The following is a 27,745-nucleotide window of genomic DNA, read 5'->3' on the forward strand; positions in this document are numbered from 1 at the left end:
GGGTCATGTGGTAGTTCTATTTGTAGTTTTTTAAGGAACCTCCATACTGTTCTCCATAGTGGCTGAACCAATTCACATTCCCACCAGCAGTGCAAGAGTGTTCCCTTTTCTCCACACCCTCTCCAGCATTTGTTTCTAGATTTTTTGATGATGGCCATTCTGACTGGTGTGAGATGATATCTCATTGTAGTTTTGATTTGCATTTCTCTAATGATTAGTGATGTTGAGCATTCTTTCATGTGTTTGTTGGCAGTCTGTATATCTTCTTTGGAGAAATGTCTATTTAGGTCTTCTGCCCATTTTTGGATTGGGTTGTTTGTTTTTTTGTTATTGAGCTGCATGAGCTGCTTATAAATTTTGGAGATTAATCCTTTGTCAGTTGCTTCATTTGCAAATATTTTCTCCCATTCTGAGGGTTGTCTTTTGGTCTTGTTTATGGTTTCCTTTGCTGCGCAAAAGCTTTGAAGTTTCATTAGGTCCCATTTGTTTATTTTTGTTTTTATTTCCATTTTTCTAGGAGGTGGGTCAAAAAGGACCTTGCTGTGATTTATGTCATAGAGTGTCCTGCCTATATTTTCCTCTAAGAGTTTGACAGTTTCTGGCCTTACATTTAGGTCTTTAATCCACTTTGAGCTTATTTTTGTGTATGGTGTTAGGGAGTGATCTAATCTCATACTTTTAAATGTACCTGTCCACTTTTCCCAGCACCACTTATTGAAGAGGCCGTCCTTTCTCCACTGTACATTCCTGCCTCCTTTATCAAAGATGAGGTGACCATATGTGCGTGGGTTTATCTCTGGGCTTTCTATCCTGTTCCATTGATCTATCTTTCTGTTTTTGTGCCAGTACCATACTGTCTTGATTACTGTAGCTTTGTAGTATAGTCTGAAGTCAGGAAGCCTGATTCCTCCAGCTCCGTTTTTCGTTCTCAAGATTGCTTTGGCTATTCGGGGTCTTTTGTGTTTCCATACAAATTGTGAAAGTTTTTGTTCTAGTTCTGTGAAAAATGCCAGTGGTAGTTTGATAGGGATTGCATTGAATCTGTAGATTGCTTTGGGTAGTAGAGTCATTTTCACAATGTTGATTCTTGCAAGGACATGGTATATCTCTCCATCTATTTGTATCATCTTTAATTTCTTTCATCAGTGTCTTATAATTTTCTGCCTGCAGGTCTTTTGTCTCCTTAGGTAGGTTTATTCCTAGATATTTTATTCTTTTTGTTGCAATGGTAAATGGGAGTGTTTTCTTGATTTCACTTTCAGATTTTTCATCCTTAGTGTATAGGAATGCCAGAGATTTCTGTGCATTAATTTTGTATCCTGCTACTTTACCAAATTCATTCATTAGCTCTAGTAGTTTTCTGGTAGCATCTTTAGGATTCTCTATGTATAGTATCATGTCATCTGCAAAGAGTGACAGCTTTACTTCTTCTTTTCCGATTTGGATTCCTTTTATTTCCTTTTCTTCTCTGATTGCTGTGGCTAAAACTTCCAAAACTATGTTGAATAAGAGTGGTGAGAGTGGGCAACCTTGTCTTGTTCCTGATCTTAGTGGAAATGCTTTCAGTTTTTCACCATTGAGGACGATGTTGGCTGTGGGTTTGTCATATATGGCCTTTATTATGTTCAGGAAAGTTCCCTCTATGCCTACTTTCTGGAGGGTTTTTATCATAAATGGGTGTTGAATTTTGTCAAAAGCTTTCTCTGCATCTATTGAGATGATCATATGGTTTTCTCCTTCAATTTGTTAATATGGTGTATCACGTTGATTGATTTGCATATATTGAAGAATCCTTGCATTCCTGGAATAAACCCCACTTGATCATGTTGTATGATCCGTTTAATGTGCTGTTGGATTCTGTTTGCTAGTATTTTGTTGAGGATTTTTGCATCTATGTTCATCAGTGATGTTGGCCTGTAGTTTTCTTTCTTTGTGACATCCTTGTCTGGTTTTGGTATCAGGGTGATGGTGGCCTCGTAGAATGAGTTGGGGAGTGTTCCTCCCTCTGCTATATTTTGGAAGAGTTTGAGAAGGATAGGTGATAGCTCTTCTCTAAATGTTTGATAGAATTCGCCTGTGAAGCCATCTGGTCCTGGGCTTTTGTTTGTTGGAAGATTTTTAATCACAGTTTCAATTTCAGTGCTTGTGATTGGTCTGTTCATATTTTCTATTTCTTCCTGATTCAGTCTTGGCAGGTTGTGCCTTTCTAAGAATTTGTCCATTTCTTCCAGGTTGTCCATTTTATTGACATAGAGTTGCTTGTAGTACTCTCTCATGATCTTTTGTATTTCTGCAGTGTCAGTTGTTACTTCTCCTTTTTCATTTCTAATTCTATTGATTTCAGTCTTCTCCCTTTTTTACTTGATGAGTCTGGCTAATGGTTTATCAATTTTGTTTATCCTTTCAAAGAACCAGCTTTTAGTTTTATTGATATTATTGTTTCCTTCATTTCTTTTTCATTTATTTCTGATCTGATTTTTATGATTTCTTTCCTTCTGCTAACTTTGGGGTTTTTTTGTTCTTCTTTCTCTAATTGCTTTAGGTGCAAGGTTAGGTTGTTTATTCGAGATGTTTCCTGTTTCTTAAGGTAGGATTGTATTGCTATAAGCTTCCCTCTTAGAACTGCTTTTGCTGCATCCCATAGATTTTGAGTCATCGTGTCTGCATTGTTATTTGTTTCTGGGTATTTTTTGATTTCCTCTTTGATTTCTTCAGTGATCACTTCGTTATTAAGTAGTGTATTGTTTAGCCTCCATGTGTTTGTATTTTTTACAGATCTTTTCCTGTAATTGATATCTGGTCTCATAGCGTTGTGGTCGGAAAAGATACTTGATACAATTTCAATTTTCCTAAATTTACCAAGTCTTGATTTGTGACCCAAGATATGATCTATCCTGGAGAATGTTCCATGAGCACTTGAGAAAAATGTGTATTCTGTTGTTTTTGGATGGAATGTCCTATAAATATCAATTAAGTCCATCTTGTTTAATGTGTCATTTAAAGCTTGTGTTTCCTTATTTATTTTCATTTTGGATGATCTGTCCATTGGTGAAAGTGGGGTGTTAAAGTCCCTTACTATGAATGTGTTACTATCGATTTCCCCTTTTATGGCTGTTAGTATTTGCCTTATGTATTGAGGTGCTCCTATGTTGAGTGCATAAATATTTACAATTGTTATATCTTCTTCTTGGATCGATCCCTTGATCATTATGTACTGTCCTTCTTTGTCTCTTCTAATAGTCTTTATTTTAAAGTTTATTTTGTCTGATATGAGAATTGCTACTCCAGCTTTCTTTTGGTTTCCATTTGCATGAAATACCTTTTTCCATCCCCTTACTTTCAGTCTGTATGTGTCTCTAGGTCTGAAGTGGGTCTCTTGTAGACAGCAAATATATGCGTCTTGTTTTTGTATCCATTCAGCCAATCTGTGTCTTTTGGTGGGAGCATTTAGTCCATTTACATTTAAGGTAATTACCGATATGTATGTTCCCATTCCCATTTTCTTAATTGTTTTGGGTTCGTTATTGTAGGTCTTTTCCTTCTCTTGTGTTTCTTGCCTAGAGAAGTTCCTTTAGCAGTTGTTGTAGAGCTGGTTTAGTGGTGCTGAACTCTCTCAGCTTTTGCTTGTCTGTAAAGGTTTTAATTTCTCCATCAAATCTGAATGAGATCCTTGCTGGGTAGAGTAATCTTGGTTGCAGGTTTTTCTCCTTCATCACTTTCAGTATGTCCTGCCAGTCCCTTCTGGCTTGCAGAGTTTCTGCTGAAAGATCAGCTGTTAACCTTATGGGGATTCCCTTGTGTGTTATTTGTTGTTTTTCCCTTGCTGCTTTTAATATGTTTTCTTTGTATTTAATTTTTGACAGTTTGATTAATATGTGTCTTGGCATATTTCTCCTTGGATTTATCCTGTATGGGACTCTCTGTGCTTCCTGGACTTGATTAACTATTTCTTTTCCCATATTAGGGAAGTTTTCAACTATAATCTCTTCAAATATTTTCTCAGTCCCTTTCTTTTTCTCTTCTTCTTCTGGAACCCCTATAATTCGAATGTTGGTGCGTTTAATGTTGTCCCAGAGGTCTCTGAGACTGTCCTTAGTTCTTTTCATTCTTTTTTCTTTATTCTGCTCTGCATTAGTTATTTCCACTATTTTATCTTCCAGGTCACTTATCCGTTCTTCTGCCTCAGTTATTCTGCTATGGATCCCATCTAGAGTATTTTTACTTTCATTTATTGTGTTGTTCATCATTGTTTGTTTTGTCTTTTGTTCTTCTAGGTCCTTGTTAAATGTTTCTTGCATTTTCTCTATTCTATTTCCAAGATTTTGGATCATCTTTACTATCATTATTCTGAATTCTTTTTCAGGTAGACTGCCTATTTCCTCTTCATTTGTTAGGTCTGGTGGGTTTTTATCTTGCTCCTTCATCTGCTGTGTGTTTTTCTGTCTTTTCATTTTGCTTATCTTACTGTGTTTGGGGTCTCCTTTTCACAGGCTGAAGGTTCGTAGCTCTTGTTGTTTTTGGTGTCTGTCCCCAGTGGCTAAGGTTGGTTCAGTGGGTTGTGTAGGCTTCCTAGTGGAGGGGACTAGTGCCTGTGTTCTGGTGGATGAGGCTGGATCTTGTCTTTCTGGTGGGCAGGTCCATGTCTGGTGGTGTGTTTTGGGGTATCTGTAGACTTATTATGATTTTAGGCAGCCTCTCTGCTAATAGGTGGGGTTGTGTTCCTGTCTTGCTAGTTGTTTGGCATAGGATGTCCAGCACTGTAGCTTGCTGGTCGTTGAGTGAAGCTGTGTGTTGGTGTTGAGATGGAGATCTCTGGGAGATTTTCGCCGTCTGATATTATGGGCAGCTGGGAGGCCTGTTGTGGACCAGTGTCCTGAAGTTGGCTCTCCCACCTCAGAGGCACAGCACTAACTCCTGGCTGCAGCACCAAGAGCCTTTCATCCACACGGCTCAGAAGAAAAGGGAGGAAAAAGTAGAAAGAAAAAATTAGTAGGAGTAGAAAGAAAGAAAGGAGGGAGGGAGGGAGCAAGGAAGGAAGGAGGGAAGGAAGGAAAAAAAGAAAACACAAAGTAAAATAAAATAAAGTAAGATAAAATATAATGAAGTTATTAAAATAAAAACAATTATTAAGAGGAAAAAAAAACAAAAAATTGATGGATAGAACCCGGAACAAATGGTGGAATCAAAGCTATAAAAACAAAATCTCACACAGAAGCATACACATACACTCTCAGAAAAAGAGGAAAAGAGGAAAAAATCATAAATCTTGCTGTCAAAGTCCACCTCCTCAATTTGGGATGATTCGTTGTCTAAAGGAAGGAAGGAAAGAAAGAACAAAGATAAAGTAAAATAAAATAAGGTTATTAAAATAAAAAGTAATTATTAAGAAAAAAAACAGGACGGCTAGAACCCTCGGACAAATGGTGGAAGCAAAGCTATACAGACAAAATCTCACACAGAAGCATACACATACACACAAAAAAAGGAAAAGGGGAAAGAATGATAAATCTTGCTCTCAAAGTCCACCTCCTTTATTTGGGATGATTCGTTGTCTATTCATGTATTCCACAGATACAGGTACATCAAGTTGATTGTGGAGCTTTAATCTGCTACTTCTGTGGCTGCTGGGAGAGATTTCCCTTTCCTTTCTTTGTTCTCACAGCTCCCAGGGGCTCAGCTTTGGGTTTGGCCCCGCCTCTGCGTGTAGGTCGCAGGAGGGCGTCTGTTCTTTGCTCAGACAGGACGGGGTTAAAGGAGCCGCTGATTCGGAGGCTCTGGCTCACTCAGGCCGGGGGTAGGGAGGGGCACGGAGTGCGGGGCGAGCCTGCTGCGGCAGAGGCCGGAGTGACGTTGCGCCAGCCTGAGGCGCGCCGTGCGTTCTCCCGGGGGAGTTGACCCTGGATCCCAGGACCCTGGCAGTGGTGGGCTGCACAGGCTTCCCGGAAGGGGGGTGTGGATAGTGACCTGTGTTCGCACACAGGCTTCTTGGTGGCGGCAGCAGCGGCCTTAGCGTCTCATGTCTGTCTCTGGGGTCCGCACCTTTAGCCGCGGCTCGCGCCCGTCTCTGGAGCTCCTTTAAGCAGCGTTCTTAATCCCCTCTCCTCGTGCACCAGGAAATAAAGAGGGAAGAAAAAGTCTCTTGCGTCTTCGGCGGGTCCAGACTTTTCCCTGGACTCCCTCCCGGCTAGCCGTGGTGCACTAACCCCCTGAAGGCTGTGTTCACGCCGCCAACCCCAGTCCTCTCCCGGCGCTCCTACCGAAGCCCGAGCCTCAGCTCCCAGCCCCACTCACCCCGGCGGGTGAGCAGACAAGCCTCTCGGCTGGTGAGTGCCGGTCGGCCCTGATCCTCTGTGCTGGAATCTCTCCGCTTTGCCCTCCGCACCCCTGTTGCTGTGCTCTCCTCCGCGGCGCCGAAGCTCCCCCCCTCCGCCACCCACAGTCTCCGACTACAAAGGGGCTTCCTAGTGTGTGGAAACCTTTCCTCCTTCATAGCTCCCTCCCACTGGTGCAGGTCCCGTCCCTATTCTTTTGTCTCTGTTTGTTCTTTTTTCTTTTGCCCTACCCAGGTATGTGGGGGGTTTCTTGCCTTTTGGGAGGTCTGAGGTCTTATGCCAGCGTTCAATAGGTGTTCTGTAGGAGTTGTTCCACGTGTAGATGTATTTCTGGTGTATCTGTGGGGAGGAAGGTGATCTCCACGCCTTACTCTTCCGCCATCTTCCCGGAAGTCACTAGTGTATTATTGTCAATTTCTCCTTTTATGTCTGTTAATATTTGCTTTATATATTTAAGTGCTCCTATATTAGGTGAATATATGTTAATGAATGTTATATCCTCCCTTGTGTTGATCCCTTTATCATTATATCATGCCCTTCTTTTTCTTTTGTTATAGACTCTGTTTCAAAGTCTATTTTGTCTGCTATGAGTATTACTACCCCAGCTTTCTTGTTTTCATTTGCATGAAATATTTCTCCAGCTGTTCATTTTCAATCTGTGTGTTTCTTTAGCTCTGAAGTGAGTCTCTTGTAGGCCTCATGTGGATGGGTCTTGTCTTTTAATCTGATCAGGCACCCTGTGTCTTTTGATTGGAGCATTTAGTCCACTGACTTTTTTTTTTTAAATTTTTGGCTGTGTTGGGTCTTTGTTGCTGCGCATGGGCTTTCTCTAGTTGTGGTGAGTGGGGGCTACTCTTCATTGTAGTGTATGGGCTTCTCATTGAGGTGGCTTCTCTTGTTGTGGAGCACAGGCTCTAGGTGCACAGGCTTCAGTAGTTGTGGCACACAGGCTTAGTAGTTGTGGCACACAGGCTCAGTAGTTGTGGCTTGCAGGCTCTAGAGCACAGGCTCGGTAGCTGTGGTGCTTCGGCTTAGTTGCTCCGCGGCATGTGGGATCTTCCCAGACCAGGGCTCGAACCCGGGTCCCCTGCCTTGGCAGGCAGATTCTTAACCACTGTGCCACCAGGGAAGTCCAGTCCATTGACATTTAAAGTGATTATTGATAGGTTTGTACTTACTGCCATTTTGTTACTCGTTTCTGGTTGTTTTTGTAGTTCTTCTCTCCTCTTTTTTTCTTTTAGTTACTTCCCTTGTGGTTTGATAGTTTCTTTAGTGGTATGCTTGTGTTTCTTGATCCTTTTTGTGTATCTGTTGTAGGTTTTTGATTTGTGGTTATCATGTGGTTCATATATGTTGACATATTGACTGTATCTACTTGTTTTAAACTGGTAGTCATTTAAGTTCAAACACATTCTAAAGGTCTATATTTTTTTACTCTCCTCCCCATGTTTTGTGTTTTGATGTCATGTTTCATATCTTCATATTTATCCCTTAACTGTGTGTTGTAGTTATAGTTGATTTCACAATTTTTTTGTCTTTTAATCTTTATACTAGCTTATTTAAGTGATTGATCCATAGTCTTTACTATATATTTCTTTCCTATTGTGATTTTTTCCTTTCTTATAGATTTTTACTTGTTGTAGCCTTTTCTTTTCCACTTAGAGAAGACCCTTTAACATTTTTATTTAGGGTAGGTTTAGTATTGATGAACTGTTGTAGTTTTTGCTTGCCTAAGAAGTTCTTTATCTCTCCTTCAATTCTGAATGATAATCTTGCTGGGTAGAGTATCCTCAGTTACAGGTTTTTCCTTTTCAGCATTTTAAATATATAATGCAACTCTCTGTGGCCTGCAAAGTTTATGCAGGAAAATCAGCTGATAATCATATCAGATTTCCTTTGTGTGTGACTCCTTGTTTTTCTCTTGCTACCTTTAGAATTCTCTTTTTTACTTTAACTTTTGCCATTTTAATTGTGATATGTCTCGGTGTGGGTCTCTTTGGCTTCATCTTTTTGGGGACTCTGTGATTCCTGTATATCTGTTTCTTCTTCAAGTTCAAGAAATTTTCAGTCAATTTCATCAAATACATTTTTTAAAAAGGATTTATTTATTTTTTTTTAAAATTTATTTTTGGCTGCATTGGGTCTTAGTTGCAGCATGTGGGATCTTTGTTGAGGCATGTCGGATCTTTCATTGTGGCGCGCGGGCTCTTTGCAGCACGTGGGCTTCTCTCTAGTTGTGGCATGTGGGTTTTCTCTTCTCTAGTTGTGGCACGCAGGCTCCAGGGTGTGTTGGCTCTGTAGTGGTGGTGTGCAGGTTCCAGAGCACATGGGATCTGTAGTTTGTGGCACGCAGCCTCTCTAGTTGAGGCGTGCCAGCTCAGTAGTTGTGGTCCATGGGCTTAGTGCCCTGCCACACGTGGGATCTTAGTTCCCTGACCAGGGATCGAACCCGTGTCCCCTGCATTGTAAGGTGGATTCTTTACCACTGGACCACCAGGGAGTTCCCTCAAATACATTTTTGACCCCTTTCTCTCTTTTCCTCTGGCACCTCTATAATGTGAATATTTGTACACTTGATGTTGTTTCAGAGGTTCCTTAAACTATTTTCATTTTTTAAATTTGCTTTTTTTTTACTTCCTAGATTGGGTGATTTGCATTATACTGTATTCCAGATCACTTACGCGTCCTTCTGCATCATCTAGTCTGCTGTTAATTCCTTTTAGTATTTTTCAGTTATTGTATTCTTTTGTTCTGACTGGTTCTCTTTTTATATTTAGCTCCTTGTTAAAATTCTCAGTTTGTTCATCTATTCTTTTCCCTAGTTCAGTTAGCATTCTTATTACTAATGGTTTGAACTCTTTGGTAAATTACTTATCTGTGTTTCTTTAGTTGTTTTTTGTGGTTTTTTTCCTCGTTTTTTTATTTGAAAGAAATTCCTCTATCTTCTCATTTCACTTAACTTTCTCTGCCCTGTGAAATTAGGTGAAATAGTTACCTGGCCTGGTATTGAATGGTGTCTTTTTGTGGGAGTGTCCCTATACAGTCTGCATGTACACAGTGGCTTTGGTGGGAGAGCTAGATCTGTTGTGAGCATGAGTCATGTCTTCCCCCATGGTGTGCTGGTAGCTATCACCTTGGTAAGAGGTGGGCCTGGGGATGGAGGGGTTGGAGCCATAGCCAAGTGTGAACCAGGGCTTCTCTCTGCTCATTGGCCTACACCACCCCATCGGTGGTGGGGTCAGATCCCAAGTTGCTGGAGGGTCAGGTCTGAGCTGGTTCTGTTGCCTCTAAGTGTGTGCTCTCCCCCCTCCCAGCTTTGGCACCTTCACCCCAGAGGGGAGCAGTGCTGGAGAAGAGGGGCCAGAGTGGTGCCTGCTGTAGGCCAGGGTGCACTAGGGCAGTCTCAGCACACCAGTCAGAGTTACATATTGCTTTCAATCTTTTGCCTCCCTGAGCACCAGGAATGGCTGCCCTTGCCCCAGTCAGATGTCCTGCTGGTCCAAGCTGGCTATGTCCCGCAGAGTTGCACACTCTCCTCAGTTGCATCAAGCTTTACCCTAGCGTTCCATAGAGCAAGAGAGTCTGGCGCCAGTGCTTATCTCAGGCTGGCACACGGTCATGGGAAGCTGGCCAGAATCCTGGTCAGTTTCAATCTGCTTCCTCTGCCTTGTTTCAGGAGTAAGTGAGCATGTGTGTGCTCTTCACAAGTGGAGTCTAGGTTTTTACAGCCCTGCTGTCAGTCCCACTGTTTTTCAAACCAGTTAAGAGGACTTGTCTTCCTGGTGTCTGACCCCAGGGCTGGGGTGCCCAATATGTGGTTCGAACTACTCACCCCCTGCAGAAGATATCTCCAAGCCCATGTAACCCCCCTCCTCTTCTGTGTCCCCTCCCAGGGGCCCAGGTCCCAAACTGATTGCTTCTCTTCCCTTCCTACTTGACACCATGTGCTCTTTCTTAGAGTCTTGGCTGTATGAATGTCTCTGCCAGTCTCCAGTTTGTTTTCAGTGAGAATTGTTCCACATGTAGATGTATTTTTGGTGTGTTCATGGGGAGAGGTGAGCTCTGCATCCTCCTATTTTGCCATCTTGATCCCCTTCCTGTTCGATTTTTTATAAGTTTGCTAGAATTTACTACTGAAAGCATTTGGACTTGCTTTGTTGGGCAAATTTTGATAATGAATCATTTTTTATAGTGGGTATAGGGCTATACAGAGTTTCAGTGGGTCTTGAATCACTTCTGATAAGTAGTGTTTTTCAGTAAAATTTTCCATTTCATCTTAGTTGTTGAATTTACTGGCATCAAGTTGTTCATAATGTTCCCGTATTAACCTTTTGATCGCTATAGGATTTGTAGTGAAGCTCCTTCTTTCATTCCTGACATTGGTGTTTTGTGTTCTTTATCATTTTTTTGGATCCACCTTGCTAGGCATTTATCAATTTTATTACTCTTTTGAAAGAATCAACTTTTGACTTGGTTAGTTTTCTCTGTTGTTTGTTTTCTGTTTAATCAATTTTTGCTGTTAGGCTTATAGATAAGCCTCTTCCTCTTATAGATTTTGGGTTGATCAGTTCATTTTTTTTAGCTTCATAAGGTACAAATTTAGATCATTGACTTAATTTTTTTCTTTTCTAATATAAAGCATTTAAAACTATAAATCTAAGTAGAAAAATAGTCGAAAGACTGTGGAAAAAGTATTAGTAGGCTGAACAATAGATAAAGTAGTATATTCTTATATACAAATTTTTTTTTTATAAAACTGAAAAATGAAACACCTGACAAAAAGGACAAGGACCTGAATAGGTGATTTGCCAAAAAAGTATGAATATGAAATGATGTTCAACTTGCTAATAATTAAAGTAATAATGTGAAAATAGATTCCCATTTTTCACTTGTCAGAATGGCAAAGATTGGAAAGATTGACCAAAGTCATTGTCGACATGTGTATGAAAGAAATGGGCATTCTTGTTTTGGTTGATGGGGAGGGTATTAATTGGTTGTGAAGGAGTTAGGGGACACATTGAGGAACAAAAGAGACAGTGAGCAAGATAGGGTGCCTCTCATACTGAGCCTTCATTTAGAAGGGAAAGTCGGTAGAATTGCCCCGAGGTGAGGTTCATGTTGGCATTGTCACCTTGTGTTTAGAGGTGGATTTTGAGGACTGTTTGGAGAGGAAAGGGAGATGGGTTGCTAGATAGCATGCAGGAGATACAGTTCTGGCCTTGGGAAGGTTCTGCTTCCTCCAAAGCTTTACCTGTTCTGTCCCTCAGCACCTTCATGTTGTCCTTTGGCTCATGTGACCCAGGCCTACAGATAAACTAAGACCAGATCCAGCCCTGATGCTCATACACCCCAGTGCAACTAGGAGTTGCCCACAGGTGATTAGCAATCTGAAGTTATCCTGGAAAAAAACTGCAGTTTACCTTAGATGATTTCCAGTTTCTAGCCTTTAATACGTGATGCCCTAGGGGTCTTACCATTGCAGTAAGTGACCATTTCATAACAAAGAAATGAACACAAAGCAGTTAACTTTAAAATTGGTAGCTGAACAGAACTGTGGCAGATTTTTGTGTCTGCATGTGTTTTGTGGGAGTGAAGTTGTTAAGATAATTTTTACTTTTGCTAGCTCAGAATTGTTAGTATGTATGTTTGTATCTTTGTGTTTGTTTAATTCCTGCCTGGTTCTAAAAAGATTTAAGGAAGCTTCTCCCTCCTCCCCACCCCATCACATGAAACAGAATAAAATAAGTAAGAACCACTTCATGAGGAATGTAGCTTATTTAATTAGCCCTTGATATTAGTCTTGATTTGGGAATTAGGGGATAGGAGAGGACAGCATAGGATGTGGTTCACTAAGGGACTGTGGAACTGGGAACCAAATGATATAAACTGGAGAGAGAATCAAGGTGATGATAGCAGATTTAGAAGATGTGATTGGAGGTGACAAAGTTTCCACTTGTTTCTAGAGGTGATTTGACACTTGCCCATCAGTAAAGCCCTGAAGCTGTGAAGAGTGAGCTTGGCGACATCCCTCTCTATCAGAGGCTCCTTTCCCTTTCTGGGCTGTGTTACCCGTTGTGGGATTGCAGGAATCAGAGGTGGCAGGCCTGCAAGATTGTTAAAGATTGTGAGAAGTAACTTCGTGATGATCTTTAAAAATAATACCTTTATTCTGAAAGTTCAAGTGAAGTTTAGTATTAATTGAAGCTGTCAGACAACCTAAAATGTCTCCTCTTTCAAGGAGGCTAATTTTTCTTCCCTCAGCTGAAAAGTGAGTGATTAATTAGCCTGTCATTATCAAAGGAGATGATAATGTTAGTAGATACCGAATTTCCTGTTAAGTGGATTACCTATTGTATTCCATTTGGAGTTCAGGTATATATTTTAGAAAGACATTCATCTTTAAACCAAGTCACCACTGTTAAAGCTACATATTGAAATTTTAAGCTTTTTCTTGATACTTAACTTTCAGAAGAGAGCCAGCTCAGATCATCTTCTATCTTAATAGGCATTTTAAGGTAGCTTTTTTCGGTATCCTAATTTTCCACTCCAGTTCTTGCCAAACCGCCACCCCCCAACAAATCTACTAACATACACAGATGTTCTCCCCTGCGGAGTCGATTCATCTCATCCGCGTCTATGCATGCATTCAGGCAGTCTAGCTGATGTGTGCCTGATTTATGGAAGTCTTGTACACTCCAATTACTGCTCCCTTTTCCTTACCAGTTGCTTTTGGGCATTTTATTTACCTCCTTTTTCACCTTCACCATTTGAATTTCAGACTGCCAGTACTTGAGATGACCTTTCCTTCTTCCTACAATCTCTAGTTATTACTAAGAATTTACAATGAATTTAACCGCAACTTTCCAGATATGTAAGTCTCTTCTCAGCACATTCACATATGTTAGGTATTCTTACTGGCTTCATCTTCTTGAAGCAGTGGCTCAAATCTGTACTGGTTGCTCCCAAGGCCTCCAGCACAGCCGCCATCCTGGATCTCCCTTGACCATCATTCAGCAACCTCTCTTGTGATGATCTCCTGACTTTCCCAGAGCCTGTATTTTTTTCTTTCTTGATTTATGCCCTCATTTTGGTGGAGCACCTCCTTCAGTTGCTTCATGAGAAAGTGAAACTTGTGTGACTCAGATTGGGACTTAACCCACAGGCTGGGACTCGAATCCAGCCAAAACCCAGGTTGGGACTTGAACCCACAGTCTTTTAACTGAGATTACACCCTGGTCTCAGGACTTAATGAAGCTCAGGTTCTTGATGTCTCATCGCAGAAAGAATTCAGGGAGAGACAGATTGATAGGTAAGAGGTGGATTTATTTAGAGAGAAACACACTCCACAGACAGAGTCTCAGAAGGCAAGAGAGGCACCAGGGTACAGGGTTGTCAGTTTAGGGGTGGATAATTTCATAGGCTAATGAGTGGGAGGAGTGTTCCAGCTATTTTGGGGAAGGGGAGGGCATTTCCAGGAATTGGGCCACCACCCACTTTTTGACCTTTATGGTTGGTCTTGGAACTGTCATGGTGCTCGGTGTGTCATTTAGCTTGCTGATGTGTTACCATGCACATGTATGCAATGCAATGTATACTGAGGCTCAAGTCTAGTGGAAGTTGACATCTGCCATCCTGGACCTATTTGGTTCTAATCAGTTTATGTCATGTCCTTGAGCTATGTCATTCTTTTAAAGGTTGTGCCCTACCCCCTTCCCTCCTGTTTCAAAAGGGTTCATGGACAGGAAGTTTTTTGAGCCCATACATTTCTGAAAATGTCCTTATCCTACCCTCAGGTTTGATTGATAGGTTTAATGTTGAATTAAAGATTGAAATTAATTTTCCCTTAAAAATTTGAAGGCATTATGTCCCTGTCTTCCACCTTCAGTGTTGCTGTGGAGACTTTCTAGTGTTCATTCATTCATTCATTTATTTATTTATGGCTGTGTCGGGTCTTTGTTGCTGTGTGTGGGCTTTCTCTAGTTGCAGCAAGTGGGGGCTACTCTTCGTTGCAGTGCACAGGCTTATTGCAGTGGCTTCTCTTGTTGCAGAGCATGGGCTCTAGGCGTGCGGGCTTCAGTAGTGTGGCATGTGGGCTCAGCAGTTGTGCCTCGCAGGCTCAGCAGTTGTGCCTCGCAGGCTCAGTAGTTGTGGCTCCACGGCATGTGGGATCTTCCTGGACCAGGGCTCGAACCCATGTCTCCTGCATTGGCAGGCGGATTCTTAACCACTGAGCCACCAGGGAAGTCCCAGTGTTGCACTATTCTTGATCTTTAGTTTGAAGCCTTTTTTTTTCCTCTTTAGAAGCTGTGCTAGCTCCTTTTTAGCTTCAGTTTTCCGAAATTTTACACTCCTACCTCCAGAGATAAAAGATGCCACAGATTTCTGTGCCTTTGGAGATTCTGTAGTATAAATTAGATTGCTTCTTGACTTCCCACTGCTTTCTTGGGCATGCTTTTCTGTTTAAAATGATTTTTTTTGCTGCTACTTCATTCTTTCTTTTGCCCTTGGGGCTTATGTCTAAAAAAAAAGACCATAAAAAACTTTATTATGATTTTCGTAAGGCTTCTGGGAGGAACAGAGGTGTTCACTCCTCTGTCTTTACCCAGAAGGCTACCCATTTGCTCTCCACCCAGCTCTGCTGTGGATTTTGCCCCCACTTCACGGAGACTGCCCCTTGCCCCTGGAACAGCCACTCACAAGCTCTTATTGTCAGACCCCCTGGACACTTCTCTGTCCTCATCTTTCTTGACCTCTCAGCATCATTTGATGTGGCAGTGACCGCTCCCTTCTTTTCCAAATCATCTCCCTTTGCTTTGATGACTCCAGCTGCCCTTCCTCTCAGTCTTCCCAGTAGGTTCCTTCTCCATATTCAGCTTCTAAATAATTTTATTTAGATTGCCTCAGGCTAGGGGTTTTTTTGTTTTGTTTTTTGTGGGTTTTTTTTTTTTTGGCTCTGTCTCTATCTTTACTCTCTCAAGGAGGTTAATCCAGTCCCGTGACTTCACTTTAAATGCCATTTATGTGCTGATGACACCCTCTGAGATCTCTCCTCTGAGCTCCAGACTCAGTTCCCACTTGATCCCTTTGGGAATGTTGTAAACAGAAATCTTGTTTTTCCTTCAAACCTGCTTCTTCTCCAGTCAAGCCTACATCCATAAGTGGCACCACCATGTAGCTAGTTGCTCATCAAGCAAAAGTAATTGGATTGATTACTCCTTCTTTTCCCGTTTAATCCATTAGCAAGTTCTAAGCCCAGAATCTATCTTCAATTTATCTTTGCCCTTAGGTGTCTAGCCCAGTGCCTGGCGCATATGAGACATTCACTGGTAAATGGCCAAGTGAATGATGTCAATAGGGAACCAGGAAAATTGGTGTTAAAAATGTGAACTTTTAAAAATGTTCTGAAAGACAGTCTTTGAAAGAAAGGCAGAGGGACTGTTCTAGTTTAAAAGACATTTTTAAAAAAAGACCTGGGACTTCCCTGGTGGTACAGTGGTTAAGAATCCGCCTGCTGATACAGGGGACATGGGTTTGAGCCCTGGTCTGGGAAGATCCCACATGCTGTGGAGCAACTAAGCCCAAGTGCCACAGCTACTGAGCCTGCACTCTAGAGCCTGCGAGCCACAACTACTGAGCCTGCGAGCCACAACTACTGAAGCCCACGTGCCTAGAGCCTGTGCTCCGCAACAAGAGAAGCCACCGCAATGAGAAGCCCACGCACCGCAACGAAGAGTAGACCCAGCTCGCAGCAACTAGAGAAAGCCCACGTGCAGCAGCAAAGACTCAACGCAGCCAAAAATAAAATAAATAAAAAAGACCTGGTAACCAGATGCAATGCAGGATCCTTGATTGAATTCCGTTTTGTTTTTTAAGCCAGCTATTTGGGGAAATTTGGTGGATTGTATATAGGCAATAATGTATCAATGGTATTATGATTATGTGGGAGTATGTCCTTGTTTTTAGGAAATACAAGTTGAGGTTTTTTTTTTAATTTATTTTTATTTTATCTGTGGCTGCGTCAGCTTTTTTTAAATTAATTAATTTATTTATTATTTTTGGCTGTGTTGGGTCTTCATTTCTGTGCGAGGGCTTTCTCCAGTTGCGGCGAGCACGGGCCACTCTTCGTCACGGTGCGTGGGCCTCTCACTGTCGCGGCCTCTCGTTGCGGAGCACAGGCTCCAGACACACAGGCTCAGTAGTTGTGGCTCACGAGCTCTAGAGCGCGGGCTCAGTAGTTGTGGCTCGCGGGCTCTAGAGTGCAGGCTCAGTAGTTGTGGCTCACGGGCCCAGTTGCTCTGCGGCATGTGGGATCCTCCCAGACCAGGGCTCGAACCCGTGTCCCCTGCATTGGCAGGCAGACTCTCAACCACTGCGCCACCAGGGAAGCCCCTAAGTTGAGGTTTTTAGGGATGGTGTATTATGATACCTGCAACTGGTTTTTCATGTGGTTCAAAAGGGAATAAAGCTTATCTCAAGAAGAAAGGAGGGAGAAAACAAATGTAGCAAAACATTAACAACTGGTGAATCTAGGTGAGTGGTATACGGGTTTTCATTGTACTATTCTGTTCATTTTACTGTGGGTTTGAAAATCTTCAAAATAAAAAAATTAGAAAAAATCAGCAGTGGAGAAGAATTTAAGGAAAAGATATTTCAGGGCAATTTTTAAGCCCCAAAATGCTGAAATTCATTTTGAAGCATAATATTAAAATATAATAAAGCCTAAGTATATACATAATTATAGAGCTGATTTATTTAACAAGATGGAAATAAAACCAAGTAGAAATAAGGCCTTTCTGGAAAAGTTTCTTAAAAATTTGGTGTGAAGGTCGATGGTGACCCGCCCACCAGAGGGCAGTGCAGGAGAGTGATTCTGTGCACAGCTGAGAGCTCTGGTTTTCTTTCTAACTCAGCTGGATCCACAAGAGGTCGCTCCTCTCGGCACAAAACATTTTCAAGATTCTTAGACCACTTTAATAGAGAATGTGGTGCATTTAATGTTGTCCCAGAGGTCCCTTGTCAAGATGCTATATATAAGCTCAAGTTCACACCACCCCTTTGATACTCATTGCTGAGTTCTCCCATATGTAGGCTCGATGCATGTGTTAATAAACTGTTTTTTTCTCCTTAAAAAAAAAAAATAGAGAATGTGGATAGTTGCACTGCTTTCCGTTTCTTTCTCTCCACTCTGATCTGCCTCTGAATTCTTTGGATTTTTGCCTTGGCCCCTCTGCTTCGTGGAGTAGACTTCATGCAAGGGTCTGGATAAGAGGGGTGTAGATCTGCCCTCCTGTGTGTGCTCCGAAGGCCAGTAGTGCATTTGCCCACTCGCATCCCAGGAATTATCTGTCTTTTTATTACAAACTGCCAAATCATAGTCCTACTACAGTTCATCTTTAGATTCCCTAGGATCTATTGAAATTCTAGGAATTTCACTCAGGGGTTTTTACCTCTCTTAAAGCTGTGATGTGCCTCCTTTTACTGAGTGGTTGACTTAAAAGGGCTGTCTTTCTGTGTAGGTAACCAAACAAGTGGGTTACTATAAATGTTGTAGAAAGTTACCCAGCAGATTAAATGATTAGTCCGTGGTGAGTGGTTGTTCTTTCACTTAACATTTACCCAGTGCCTGTGGAACCAGATTGGGCTACTAGACTAGAATTTAAAATCACAGGGGTTGGGGGTTAGTCCCAGACTCCTGAGCTGTTTATATTTAGGTGAAGGGGGCAGACCTGCCCCAAACAAATTTGGACAAGGTGCTCAGAGGAAGTGCTAAATTCAGATATAAGCAAAAGTTCTTTGGCGGGGGCAGGCGGGAGGGGGTGGGTGTCACGTGCCCTATCTTGGCTCGGTACATCAGGTCCTGTCTAGAGGTCCTTCAAGGCCAAACTCAGCATCAGGACAATACCAGCCTCTCTGGCTAGCTTGCTCTGACCCTCCCCAAATGAGTGAAGTGCCCTTCCTGTGTTGTCATCACGTCCAGTTTAGACGTCTTATCACAGCACGCTGTTGTTCATGGTTGTTAATTTGCATGCTCATCTCTCCTGAGGACAGAGGCAGATTACTAATAGATTTGTGCATTTTCCCACTCTGGTTCCATTCTGGTCTTGCATATGCTTTTTTCCCTCTGGGGTATCTCTTTTTTCCTCTCTTTTGGGGATCTTTTTCTCAAATACAATGGCATAGGCTCGCTGACATCTTAAAAAGTAAAGCAAAGAAAAGGAAGTAACACTCATTGAGTGCCTTCTTTGTGTTGAACACTATTCATTGTGTTAGGTGTTTTATGAGCATCTTCTCCTTTAATCTTGTTCCTCTAACAAACTCGCCAAGCTTCTTCCCCTTTCAGGTCTTTGCACTTGCTATTTCCTTTCCTGGGAACTGTTTTTCCTCAAGTCCTCAAGAAGGTGGCTCCCTTTTCTGCTAACAAACATGTATAGTTTACAAACCATTCTTCTGAGGTTGATTTTATTAGTCTGGTGACCCTGTTCTCCTCTCAGGGGTGGGTAGGGTCTCAGGGAGGAATTCGCTGAGGTCATCCCGAGAACGTTGGACTTATTCCCTCTCGCTGTGTCCTTGCCCTTCTAGCTGCTTCCCCAGTGCATCCTGGTCACTGGATGTCTCGAATTAGTTTACTAATTTTTATTATAATTGCTTTACTTCTACCTCATGATAATTGGTACCGTCATCCAGACTCTACCTCTTCCTAGGAGATGAGGGATTCAGTATTTTGGTTAGCTTTCCCCCTTAAGTCTGGGCTAAGCCATCATCTTTTAACATAGAGTTTTGTTCTTTATAATCTGGAAGTCTAGGTCAGATCTTTATAAACAGATATATACTTAATAATTTAAAAATCCATCTATTTCTACAGATTTAGCATTAAAACAATATAACCAAGTGCTTATATTCTGTTGTACATATCTTCTGTTATAAATTCTTACTTTAAAAAATCTTCCCCATCCTTTGAGGCCTAATCCAAGTCTTAACTCCTCTGACGTTTTCTGCATCTGTAGTACCCAACATTAATCTTTCCTGCTCTGAGATCCTGTGGTCTACATACTTCAGTTTGGCCATTAATCTAGAGAATCTTATTTGTTATTTAATTGCTTTGTGTATCTGTATCTATGTGACCTATGAGATGGTTAGATGCCAGTTGATGGTGGCAATGTGTTCTCAGTTTTTGCAGTGTTGAAAAAGTGTCACTTCAAAGGACTTTTTTGAAGCAAAATATCTTTATTTTTCCTAATGGAGTTTTACTTATTTTCTTAAACACAATTCAAAACTTATTCATCTGGTTTAGGTTTTCTTAAAAGCATTTTCTTTGAATATAGGATGATTATTTTTCTGTATTTTTACACACACTCCAAGGAAGTGTGTCAGAAAAGAAAGAATATTAATTATTTCCTATAGCTTATCTATAAAAAGCCATTTGGGAAAGTACATTCATTTTAATCTTTTATAGGACTTACGGATGGATTTTTATAGTTGTTATATTAAAGTCATTTTTAGTCTTCTGCAGAAAATTTGTAAAGATTTATTTGATTAAAATATCAATATTTGATATTGATTTATATCAATTAGCTATAATTGTGTAAGCATTCCTAATTATGTGTTGAGCTTTCTAATTCTTACCAGAGCTGCTGCTTCCTGGTAAAGTTTAAACATGAGTCTCCAATCAGGTTAATCTCTGTATAATATAATTAAATTCACCTGGCCTGGTTACTGGGTACATTTTAAATATCAGACTGATGCTTATCATGACACCACTACGAATATTTCAATTTTAAAGTTGACCTTTTAGAATCAGCCTTTCTTTAATCTGCCAGTTATACTTAACAGAAATATTTCTTTTAAAAAGTAACCTGACTTTACTGTATTTAATTTAAAAAACTGAAGTGACTATAAAATGTGTATAAGGCAAACTGCCTTAAAAAACTAATGACATTTCTTTTTATTTATAGAGATACTTTCTAGTTGGGAGCAATCATGCAGAAACAAAATACCGTGTTTTGAAAATTGATAGAACAGAACCAAAAGATTTGGTAATAATTGATGATAGGGTAAGTATCTTGAAAACCTGAATACAAACAGAAACTTGTACTTGTTGTTTACAGGATATGAAATATCCTTACAGCTTCTAGTGATATATACTTTTTTTATCATACATCTAAAAATTATAATTTTTCATGGTTGGCTAGAATTTGAATCTTTTATCTGGTTTCTAGAAATTACTGATGTCGGAAAGTATGCCAGAATTACACTTTGTCCCTCATTTTGATTTGTTTTACAAAGCAAACTCTTTGGGTAAGATAATGAATATATTTTCTTAAAGGGGTTCCATTTTAAGGATTCAATATAATTCTTAGTATTTCATCCACCAAAGAGATTATTTATTACTCTGCTTTAATATGAAGCTACTTGAAGTCACAAAGGACTGGTAGGATCTCTTCTGATCACTTGCTGGAGAAATGTTAAGCTATTCTTATCCAGATGTTATATTATCCAGAGTTGGAAATACAGACTTAATTCAGGTGGCACAAAAATATGAGGCTTTTAGTCAAAAGAGAAATACAATAAGGTGGAATTGAACAGTTAATTTTAACTCTCAAATGAGAGCACCTAACTAACCCTTTGTATTGAGGTTCCTGTCTGTGAATATTTCTGAATCCATGTAGATGCCTGGTTTTTCAAATATGTTAGTAGCTACAGTTTGGAAGCCATTTTACATAAGCTCTTTGCAAAGCTATTTTCTATGTTATAATAATTTTAGATAAATTGTATTTTATGACTTCCTGTACTCCTGGGTGTCGTGGTTCCTATCCCATCCCCAACACATGCACCATCTGGGAGTTTTTATTAATATAATGTAATGATTCTTGGCTTTCTTTTTGGGTAGGAGTGGTTGATCAGGGATCTCTTTGAGAATCTAAGGAAAGCTATGGGCCTTCTCATAAAAATGCACATATGCACATTTAACCAAAACTTTGCATACAATTTTAAGGGGTTTATAGATTTCTTGAAACTTGTCTGTGGGTACCTTAAATCTCTGTCCAGAAGATAAGGTTTTGATACACCTTTTTAGTACAGCAGCCTGGGATCCAGGAACCACCCTTAACTGCTAACGTTAAAGATTTGTTGGCTTTAATAAAAAGAAACAAAATTGAGTTATTTGTAGTGAGGTGGATAGACCTAGAGACTGTCATACAGAGTGAAGTCAGTCAGAAAGAGAAAAACAAATACCGTATGCTAACACATATATATATGGAATCTAAAAAAAAAACGGTTCTGAAGAACCTAGGGGCAGGACAGGAATAAAGACGCAGAGGTAGAGAATGGACTTGAGGACACGGGGAGGGGGAAGGGTAAGCTGGGATGAAGTGAGAGAGTGGCATGGACATATATATACGCTACCAAATGTAAAACAGATAGCTAGTGGGAAGCAGCTGCATAGCACAGGGAGATCAGCTCGGTGCTTTGTGACCACCTACAGGGGTGGGACAGGGAGGATGGGACGGAGACGCAAGATGGAGGAGATATGGGGATATATGTATGTGTATAGCTGATTCACTTTGTTATAAAGCAGAAACTAACACACCATTGTAAAGCAATTATACTCCAATAAAGATGTAAAAAAAAAAAAAGAATTCGTTGGCTTTTTAAAATTGTAGCTTAGTCCTGCACTATTATATATACTTCTCTGAAATAGCTAATGATGTAAAGTTGTAGGCAACTTCTAATTTTCAGCGGTAAATAAATAATGAATCTAAAAAGCGAGCACAACCTTACAGATTAAATTTGCTTATTTCTAGCATGTATATACTCAGCAAGAAGTGCGAGAACTTCTTGGCCGCTTGGATCTAGGAAATAGGACAAAGATGGGACAGAAAGGATCATCCGGGTTATTTCGAGCTGTTTCAGCTTTTGGTGTTGTAGGTAAGAAACATGCATCCCTCTTACTACCTCTTTTTTTTCTTTTTTTTTCCTACATAGACTCCTTGAAGATAGTTTGCAAGGCTTATATTTATATAGGTTTATAAATATGACCCATCCTCTGTGGCTTTGGTTGTTTAAAACTGAATTATCTATCAGCCAAGTACCAAACAGCCTTTATATAGCATCTGCTATGTGCTTAGGACTGTGTTCAGTTTCGTGTGGGATAGGAACAAATGTAGCGATGGTGTGGACCTTTAAGGAGTCTGTCTTGTCAAGGAATGAAAAAGTAAAAATTGGCTTGGACTGTAAACATCAGCTGGAAAAACAGATACAGGTAAAACCAGCTTTTAAGTTAAGAGGAATCTCTCCCAAGGACATGCTACAGTGTAAAGTGTCATAACCCCTTTCTCTGAATGACAACTGCTTTCTTACTCACTGAGAAACTTTGTTCTCTAAAATCACAGACTGTCAGAAACTTTGCTCTTTAAAATTGTGTCAGTAAGAGAAAACATGCCCCTCTTGCCTGTATGAGCTAAGTCATTTTGACACAGAGAAGCAGCCTCGCTTGACAACTCATGCAGAGTTTCAGATAAGGGGTTTCTGGACACAACAGTCTACAGCTCTGCTAACTTTACTGCTTTCAAAGAAATGAGACCACGAGTCTGCTTCACAATGTAGACTTGATGTTTATCTCTTTACATACAGTCTTGCTTTGGTTTGAGTCTCTTTGTTTAAATTTTACCTAATCGTGTCCCCAAATCCTATAATAACGCCTATATTTATTCATGAACAAATATAGAAATGGCCTTGGCCTTTAAGTAGTCTGTGGTCTGGCTTGTGGGGCATTTGTGAGATGCCTCACAGTTCTTCTGGTGTGTTGTCCTTAGTGGGTCAGTAAACCTGTCTTTGCTCTACCATGGGTTTGTCCCGGGGAGTCTTAAGATGATTGGACTAGGATGGGGGCAAAACCCAGTGCATATGAAAAGAACTCCAGGATTGGAATTAAGAGCCCAGCTGTGTAGTCAAAGGTAAATGGTATTGGAGATTACATAAGAGGTAGACTTTTTGGACCTGGAATGACAAGGAAAGATTTCCTGAAGATGATGAGACTCAGGCTGGACCCTGGAGGAGAAGCAAGATTTGGATGGATGTAGGGAAGGGAGGAGAGAGCTCCAGTAGGGGCAACAGCAGAGGTGTGGGCATGAAGATGCCCATGGGTCCTGGGATGCTGGCAAGTAGTTGGGTGAGGCCAGGTCACTGGGACCTTGGAAGCCAAGCAGAGGGCAGTTGTATCTCAGCTTCCCTGTTGGCAGAGCCTTATTTTGAGTCTATTTTTTTTTAACACTTACAAAATTATCTCTCTGCTTCTTAAACCTACTGGACTGTATGCAATATTGACTGAGTGATTGGTGTCTATAGATGCTAACAAAATTAATATGGTCTGAACTATGCTATATAGTTTCATATTCTCATGTTCATTTTTTTGATTAGTACTTTCTATTTGGTGACCCTATATTTGATTATGCATGTTCCGCCGTATTTGCAGTTCATTTTTCTCCGTGTGCTCTCATAGCCCTTCAATGTGTAATCCATTTAGGTGCATTTTGTGCCTTAGGCGGCTGCCAGGGAAAGTTGAGAGTGGTAGGTGTGATTGATTTCCTCTCCATAGGACCGGCCCCTTCTCTGTACATTCTGCTCAGTCTTGACAAATCCCTTGAGGTTTCATGTTTAATGGGTACCTGTTTGTGGGCGTGTGCATGTCGGTGTATGTCAAGTGAGTTCATATGTTTAAATTCCATACATTCCATATGTGTTAAATTCCACTTTAAGTGTTACTTATATGTTAAAGAAAAAAAACTTGTAAGTAAAATATGTCTCAAATACAGTAGGCTTAATTAGTTACTTAATAGGTTAAATTCATTCCTTTAAATGCTGATACTTTATTACAGCTTTTTAAAATGGAAATTTCCTAAAGTGTATGTAATATTGAATGCCTCATTAGCCAGCATTAATTATTCAAAATTGAACCTTCCTTGATGATTAAGTATAACGAATTGAAGATCAGTTATTGACCTATGTTTAAAAATAGCTGCCCTCAGGTGTTCTGGAGTTGTATTGGGCACTTTGCCTTTACACTAAGTGGCCTCTAGATGCTGTACTGTGTTGTTGTAATGGTACTTTCATCATTCTTCATTGTTCTGGGCATATTTGCTTTTAGCAATATTCCTTGCCTCATTTTATTTTATTTTATTTTGAATTTTATTTTATTTATTTTTATACAGCAGGTTCTTATTAGTTATCTATTTTATACATATTAGTGTACATATGTCAATCCCAGTCTCCCAATTCATCCTTGCCTCATTTTAAATCTGTTGATAACTAAGCTTATAAAACCAAAGCTTTATTTTAATCAATTGATGACCAAGTTTATAACCAGATACTCATTTTATGCACAAGTATTAGTTAATAAACTTTGGGTAAGGGCTGAAGGTGTCTCCATGTTTCTCTTAGGTGGCATTCTTAGGTATTGTGGTGGCAATTTCTCTCGCAATTTGAGGCCTCTTTGAGACTGTCCTTGGATGGTGAAGTCACTAAAAGACTAACCTACCAGTAGAGTGACACAGTAATGTACTAAGTAAGCATTTGTTATTTTCAGGGCAGTGCACTTTATGTATTCTAGTTCAACCATGTAAATAAAGCTTAGAATCTTTAAGAGTAAATAGGGAGTAAATAAAAGGCCATGATTTGTCTAGTACTGCCTTAGAAATAATGAGGGCTACTGAAATAGCAAAACACAAAATGCTTATCTTTGAAAAATGTATAGTCTGGTTGTCAAAATAATACATGTGTGAAAGGACTCGAGTGGTTGTCTTCTGTGACTGAAATATTTTCTCTCAACTTTTTCAGCATGCCTAATTTGTGAATAGCACTTTGGCTGGGATGTTTTGGACTGTTATCGTGGTTAATTTAATTCACTATCTATAAGAATCTAGAGCAGTGCTTCTCAACTATCTGTAGTAAAGGACCAACCAATTTTTTTCCAGAAATGTGTCACAGACCAACACAGGATCCTACTGTGCATAGCTTGTCTTCAGCTTGGGCCACATGTGATTCATCACATAAGTTCAGTAATACCCAAACTAGTCTTGCCTGTTCAAGGCAAGTTCGTTGATCATGAACTCAGATGTTTCTAAACCCTTACTTTCAATTCGTTTACTTGTCTTTTCATGGGCTGGTACCGAAAGCTCAGGGACCATTACTGGTCCCCAGACATGGATTGATCCTGTCCTGTAGCTACCTTGCCCATTTCTGACCTGCTCCATTGTTATTTGGCAGCCAGCAGGAGGCTTGGGAGACCACTGGATGGGATCATGAGCATCCCTCACATAGTTGTTTTATCTGGTCCTGGGGCACGCAGATGGAGTTGGTGGCTGGTGGCCTGTAGTCCTTACTACTCTCAGCTCTGTGACCATCCAGCCCCTTTTGATATATGTCCTTTTTCTGCGTGTGTCACCTGTCAGAAGATACTCTTGTAAGCTGCTAGTACAATGTGTCATTATAGCAGACTAAGTGATGGACTCAGTTGTTCTTTAAAGCAACACCCTTAGAAATAGATTGCAGATCCAAGATACAGGGAAAACAACAATAAAGTGTGAGCCTCAGACTAGTAAGGGAACAGTAGATTTGGTGCTAGAGAGTCACTTTGGTCCCTTGTGGTTTTTGATACTTCTCTGCCAGAGTGCTGTTCTCCCTGAAGGCTTTTTTTTTTTTTTTTGCGGTACGCGGGCCTCTCACTGTTGTGGCCTCTCCCATTGCAGAGCACAGGCTCCGGACGCGCATGCTCAGCAGCCATGGCTCACGGGCCCAGCCGCTCCACGGCATGTGGGATCTTCCCGGACCGGGGCACGAACCCATGTCCCCTGCATCGGCAGGTGGACTCTCAACCACTGCGCCCCCAGGGAAGCCCTCTGAAGGCTTTTAAGATAGTGACTAGCTGACACGGTGACCTCGCAGCAGGATACTGCCCTCTTCCCTGTTGGTGGGCTTGTGGGTCCTCTCCAGCCACCAGAACTCCACACCACTCCATCCTCTCACACTGTCCTTTTTTATTTACTTTGCTTGGTTTCCAACTCAAATGACACAACCTTCTCTACTCGGAGAGAGAGAAATCACTTTTGCCTGATGACTGTCATCTAGGCATCTGGGAAACACTCAGGGAAATTGGTCTGGGATCAGAAGTACGTAGAATGAAGATGAAAAAACTTGTTCTGGTTTTCAGTATGTTAAAACGATGAATAGGCTGACTCTTGACAGAGGTCTATGCCAAGCTAAAGCCTTTTAATTGTTGGTTATATTTGATAGGAACCTTTTAAAAAAGAGTGACGTTTCCAACTGGTAGTAAAAAGGAAAAAGAAAATAGTCTCATAATATGCTGAAAGCATTTTATGCTGGTAGAAAATATTCTTTTGTGCAGTATATTTACTTCATCAAAATTATGAAGGGACATGTAGGATGAAATAGAGCTGAAAACATAAAATTAAAATTCAGTTGGAATGCAGGTTGGAAGAAATTACTATAGAGAGGTTTTTTTTCTATAAAAAGTAAATATATAGCAAGAACAAAGGGGAAACTCTTTCATCTTGGGAATATTTATTACTTAAAACCAATTAGATTCTCTTTTTTGGGTGTTTTTAATGCTGCTCCCAAGACCGTTAATTTTGTAGGTTTTAGCCTTCTAAAAGGATGACTGCTTCCTAACTTCTAATGAGATTGACATGAGCTTTTTCTCCTATCTTAAATCCTTTAGCTTTAGTCAGGGAATTTTTAGCTAGTCTCCAAGGGGAGGTGGGGAGGAGCATAATGGAACATTTTTTTAAAATGTGCTTTGTGGATCTCTCAAATATAAGTATTTTTCATGGTTTTAATAGAAGTAGCCAGGTTCATAAAATCCATGAGGTGGCTTTTATATATTTTGTCTCATTTATGTTAATATGTTCAATTACTAATTTTCTTTTTTGTCAGTTAAGAATAACAAGACACAGACAATGAGTATTTGCCAAATCTAGAGCAACCATTTATAGCACCAAGATCCTAGCTCAGGCTTTATAGAGTGTAACAGAGAGAGAGAGAAAGAGAGAGCAAGTGAGTACACCCACACATGCACATAAGAAAGTTAGTTTTGAAAAATGGTTACGCTATATATAAGATCCTTGGTTGAGTTTTTCTTTCAGTGCTTTGAATATGTTATCCCACAGCCTCTGGCCTCTACTGTTTCTGATGGGCAGTGAGCTGTAAGTGACCGTATCTGACTCACCCTGTCAGTGAGTGGGGGTGATGGGATCCAGTATTTGTGCTGGGGTAAGGCCTCCACTCTACAAGTAGGACTGGATAGAAGAAAGGAGCCCTCACTTTCAGATGTGCTTGCCTGGAATAGAGCATCTGCAGCACAGAGCTGGAAGGAATGGGAAATGCTGGTGCCCTGCACCTCC

At 40.6% G+C, this 27,745-nt stretch overlaps 1 protein-coding gene across 1 annotated transcript in view; it reads left to right on the forward strand.

Annotated features, from left to right (window-relative positions):
- Window positions 1-27,745, forward strand: part of FIG4 (FIG4 phosphoinositide 5-phosphatase) — a 137,929-nt gene that overhangs the window by 11,716 nt on the left and 98,468 nt on the right. Inside the window, exons 2-3 of the mRNA XM_029223714.1 lie at window positions 20,285-20,383; window positions 22,133-22,256. Of these exons, the coding sequence (XP_029079547.1) occupies window positions 20,285-20,383; window positions 22,133-22,256 (223 nt within the window). The remainder of the gene's footprint in view (window positions 1-20,284; window positions 20,384-22,132; window positions 22,257-27,745) is intronic.

Source organism: Monodon monoceros, unplaced genomic scaffold (assembly GCF_005190385.1).
Source record: "Monodon monoceros isolate NGI ecotype Baffin Bay Population unplaced genomic scaffold, NGI_Narwhal_1 Super_Scaffold_15, whole genome shotgun sequence".
Classification (NCBI taxonomy): domain Eukaryota; kingdom Metazoa; phylum Chordata; class Mammalia; order Artiodactyla; family Monodontidae; genus Monodon; species Monodon monoceros.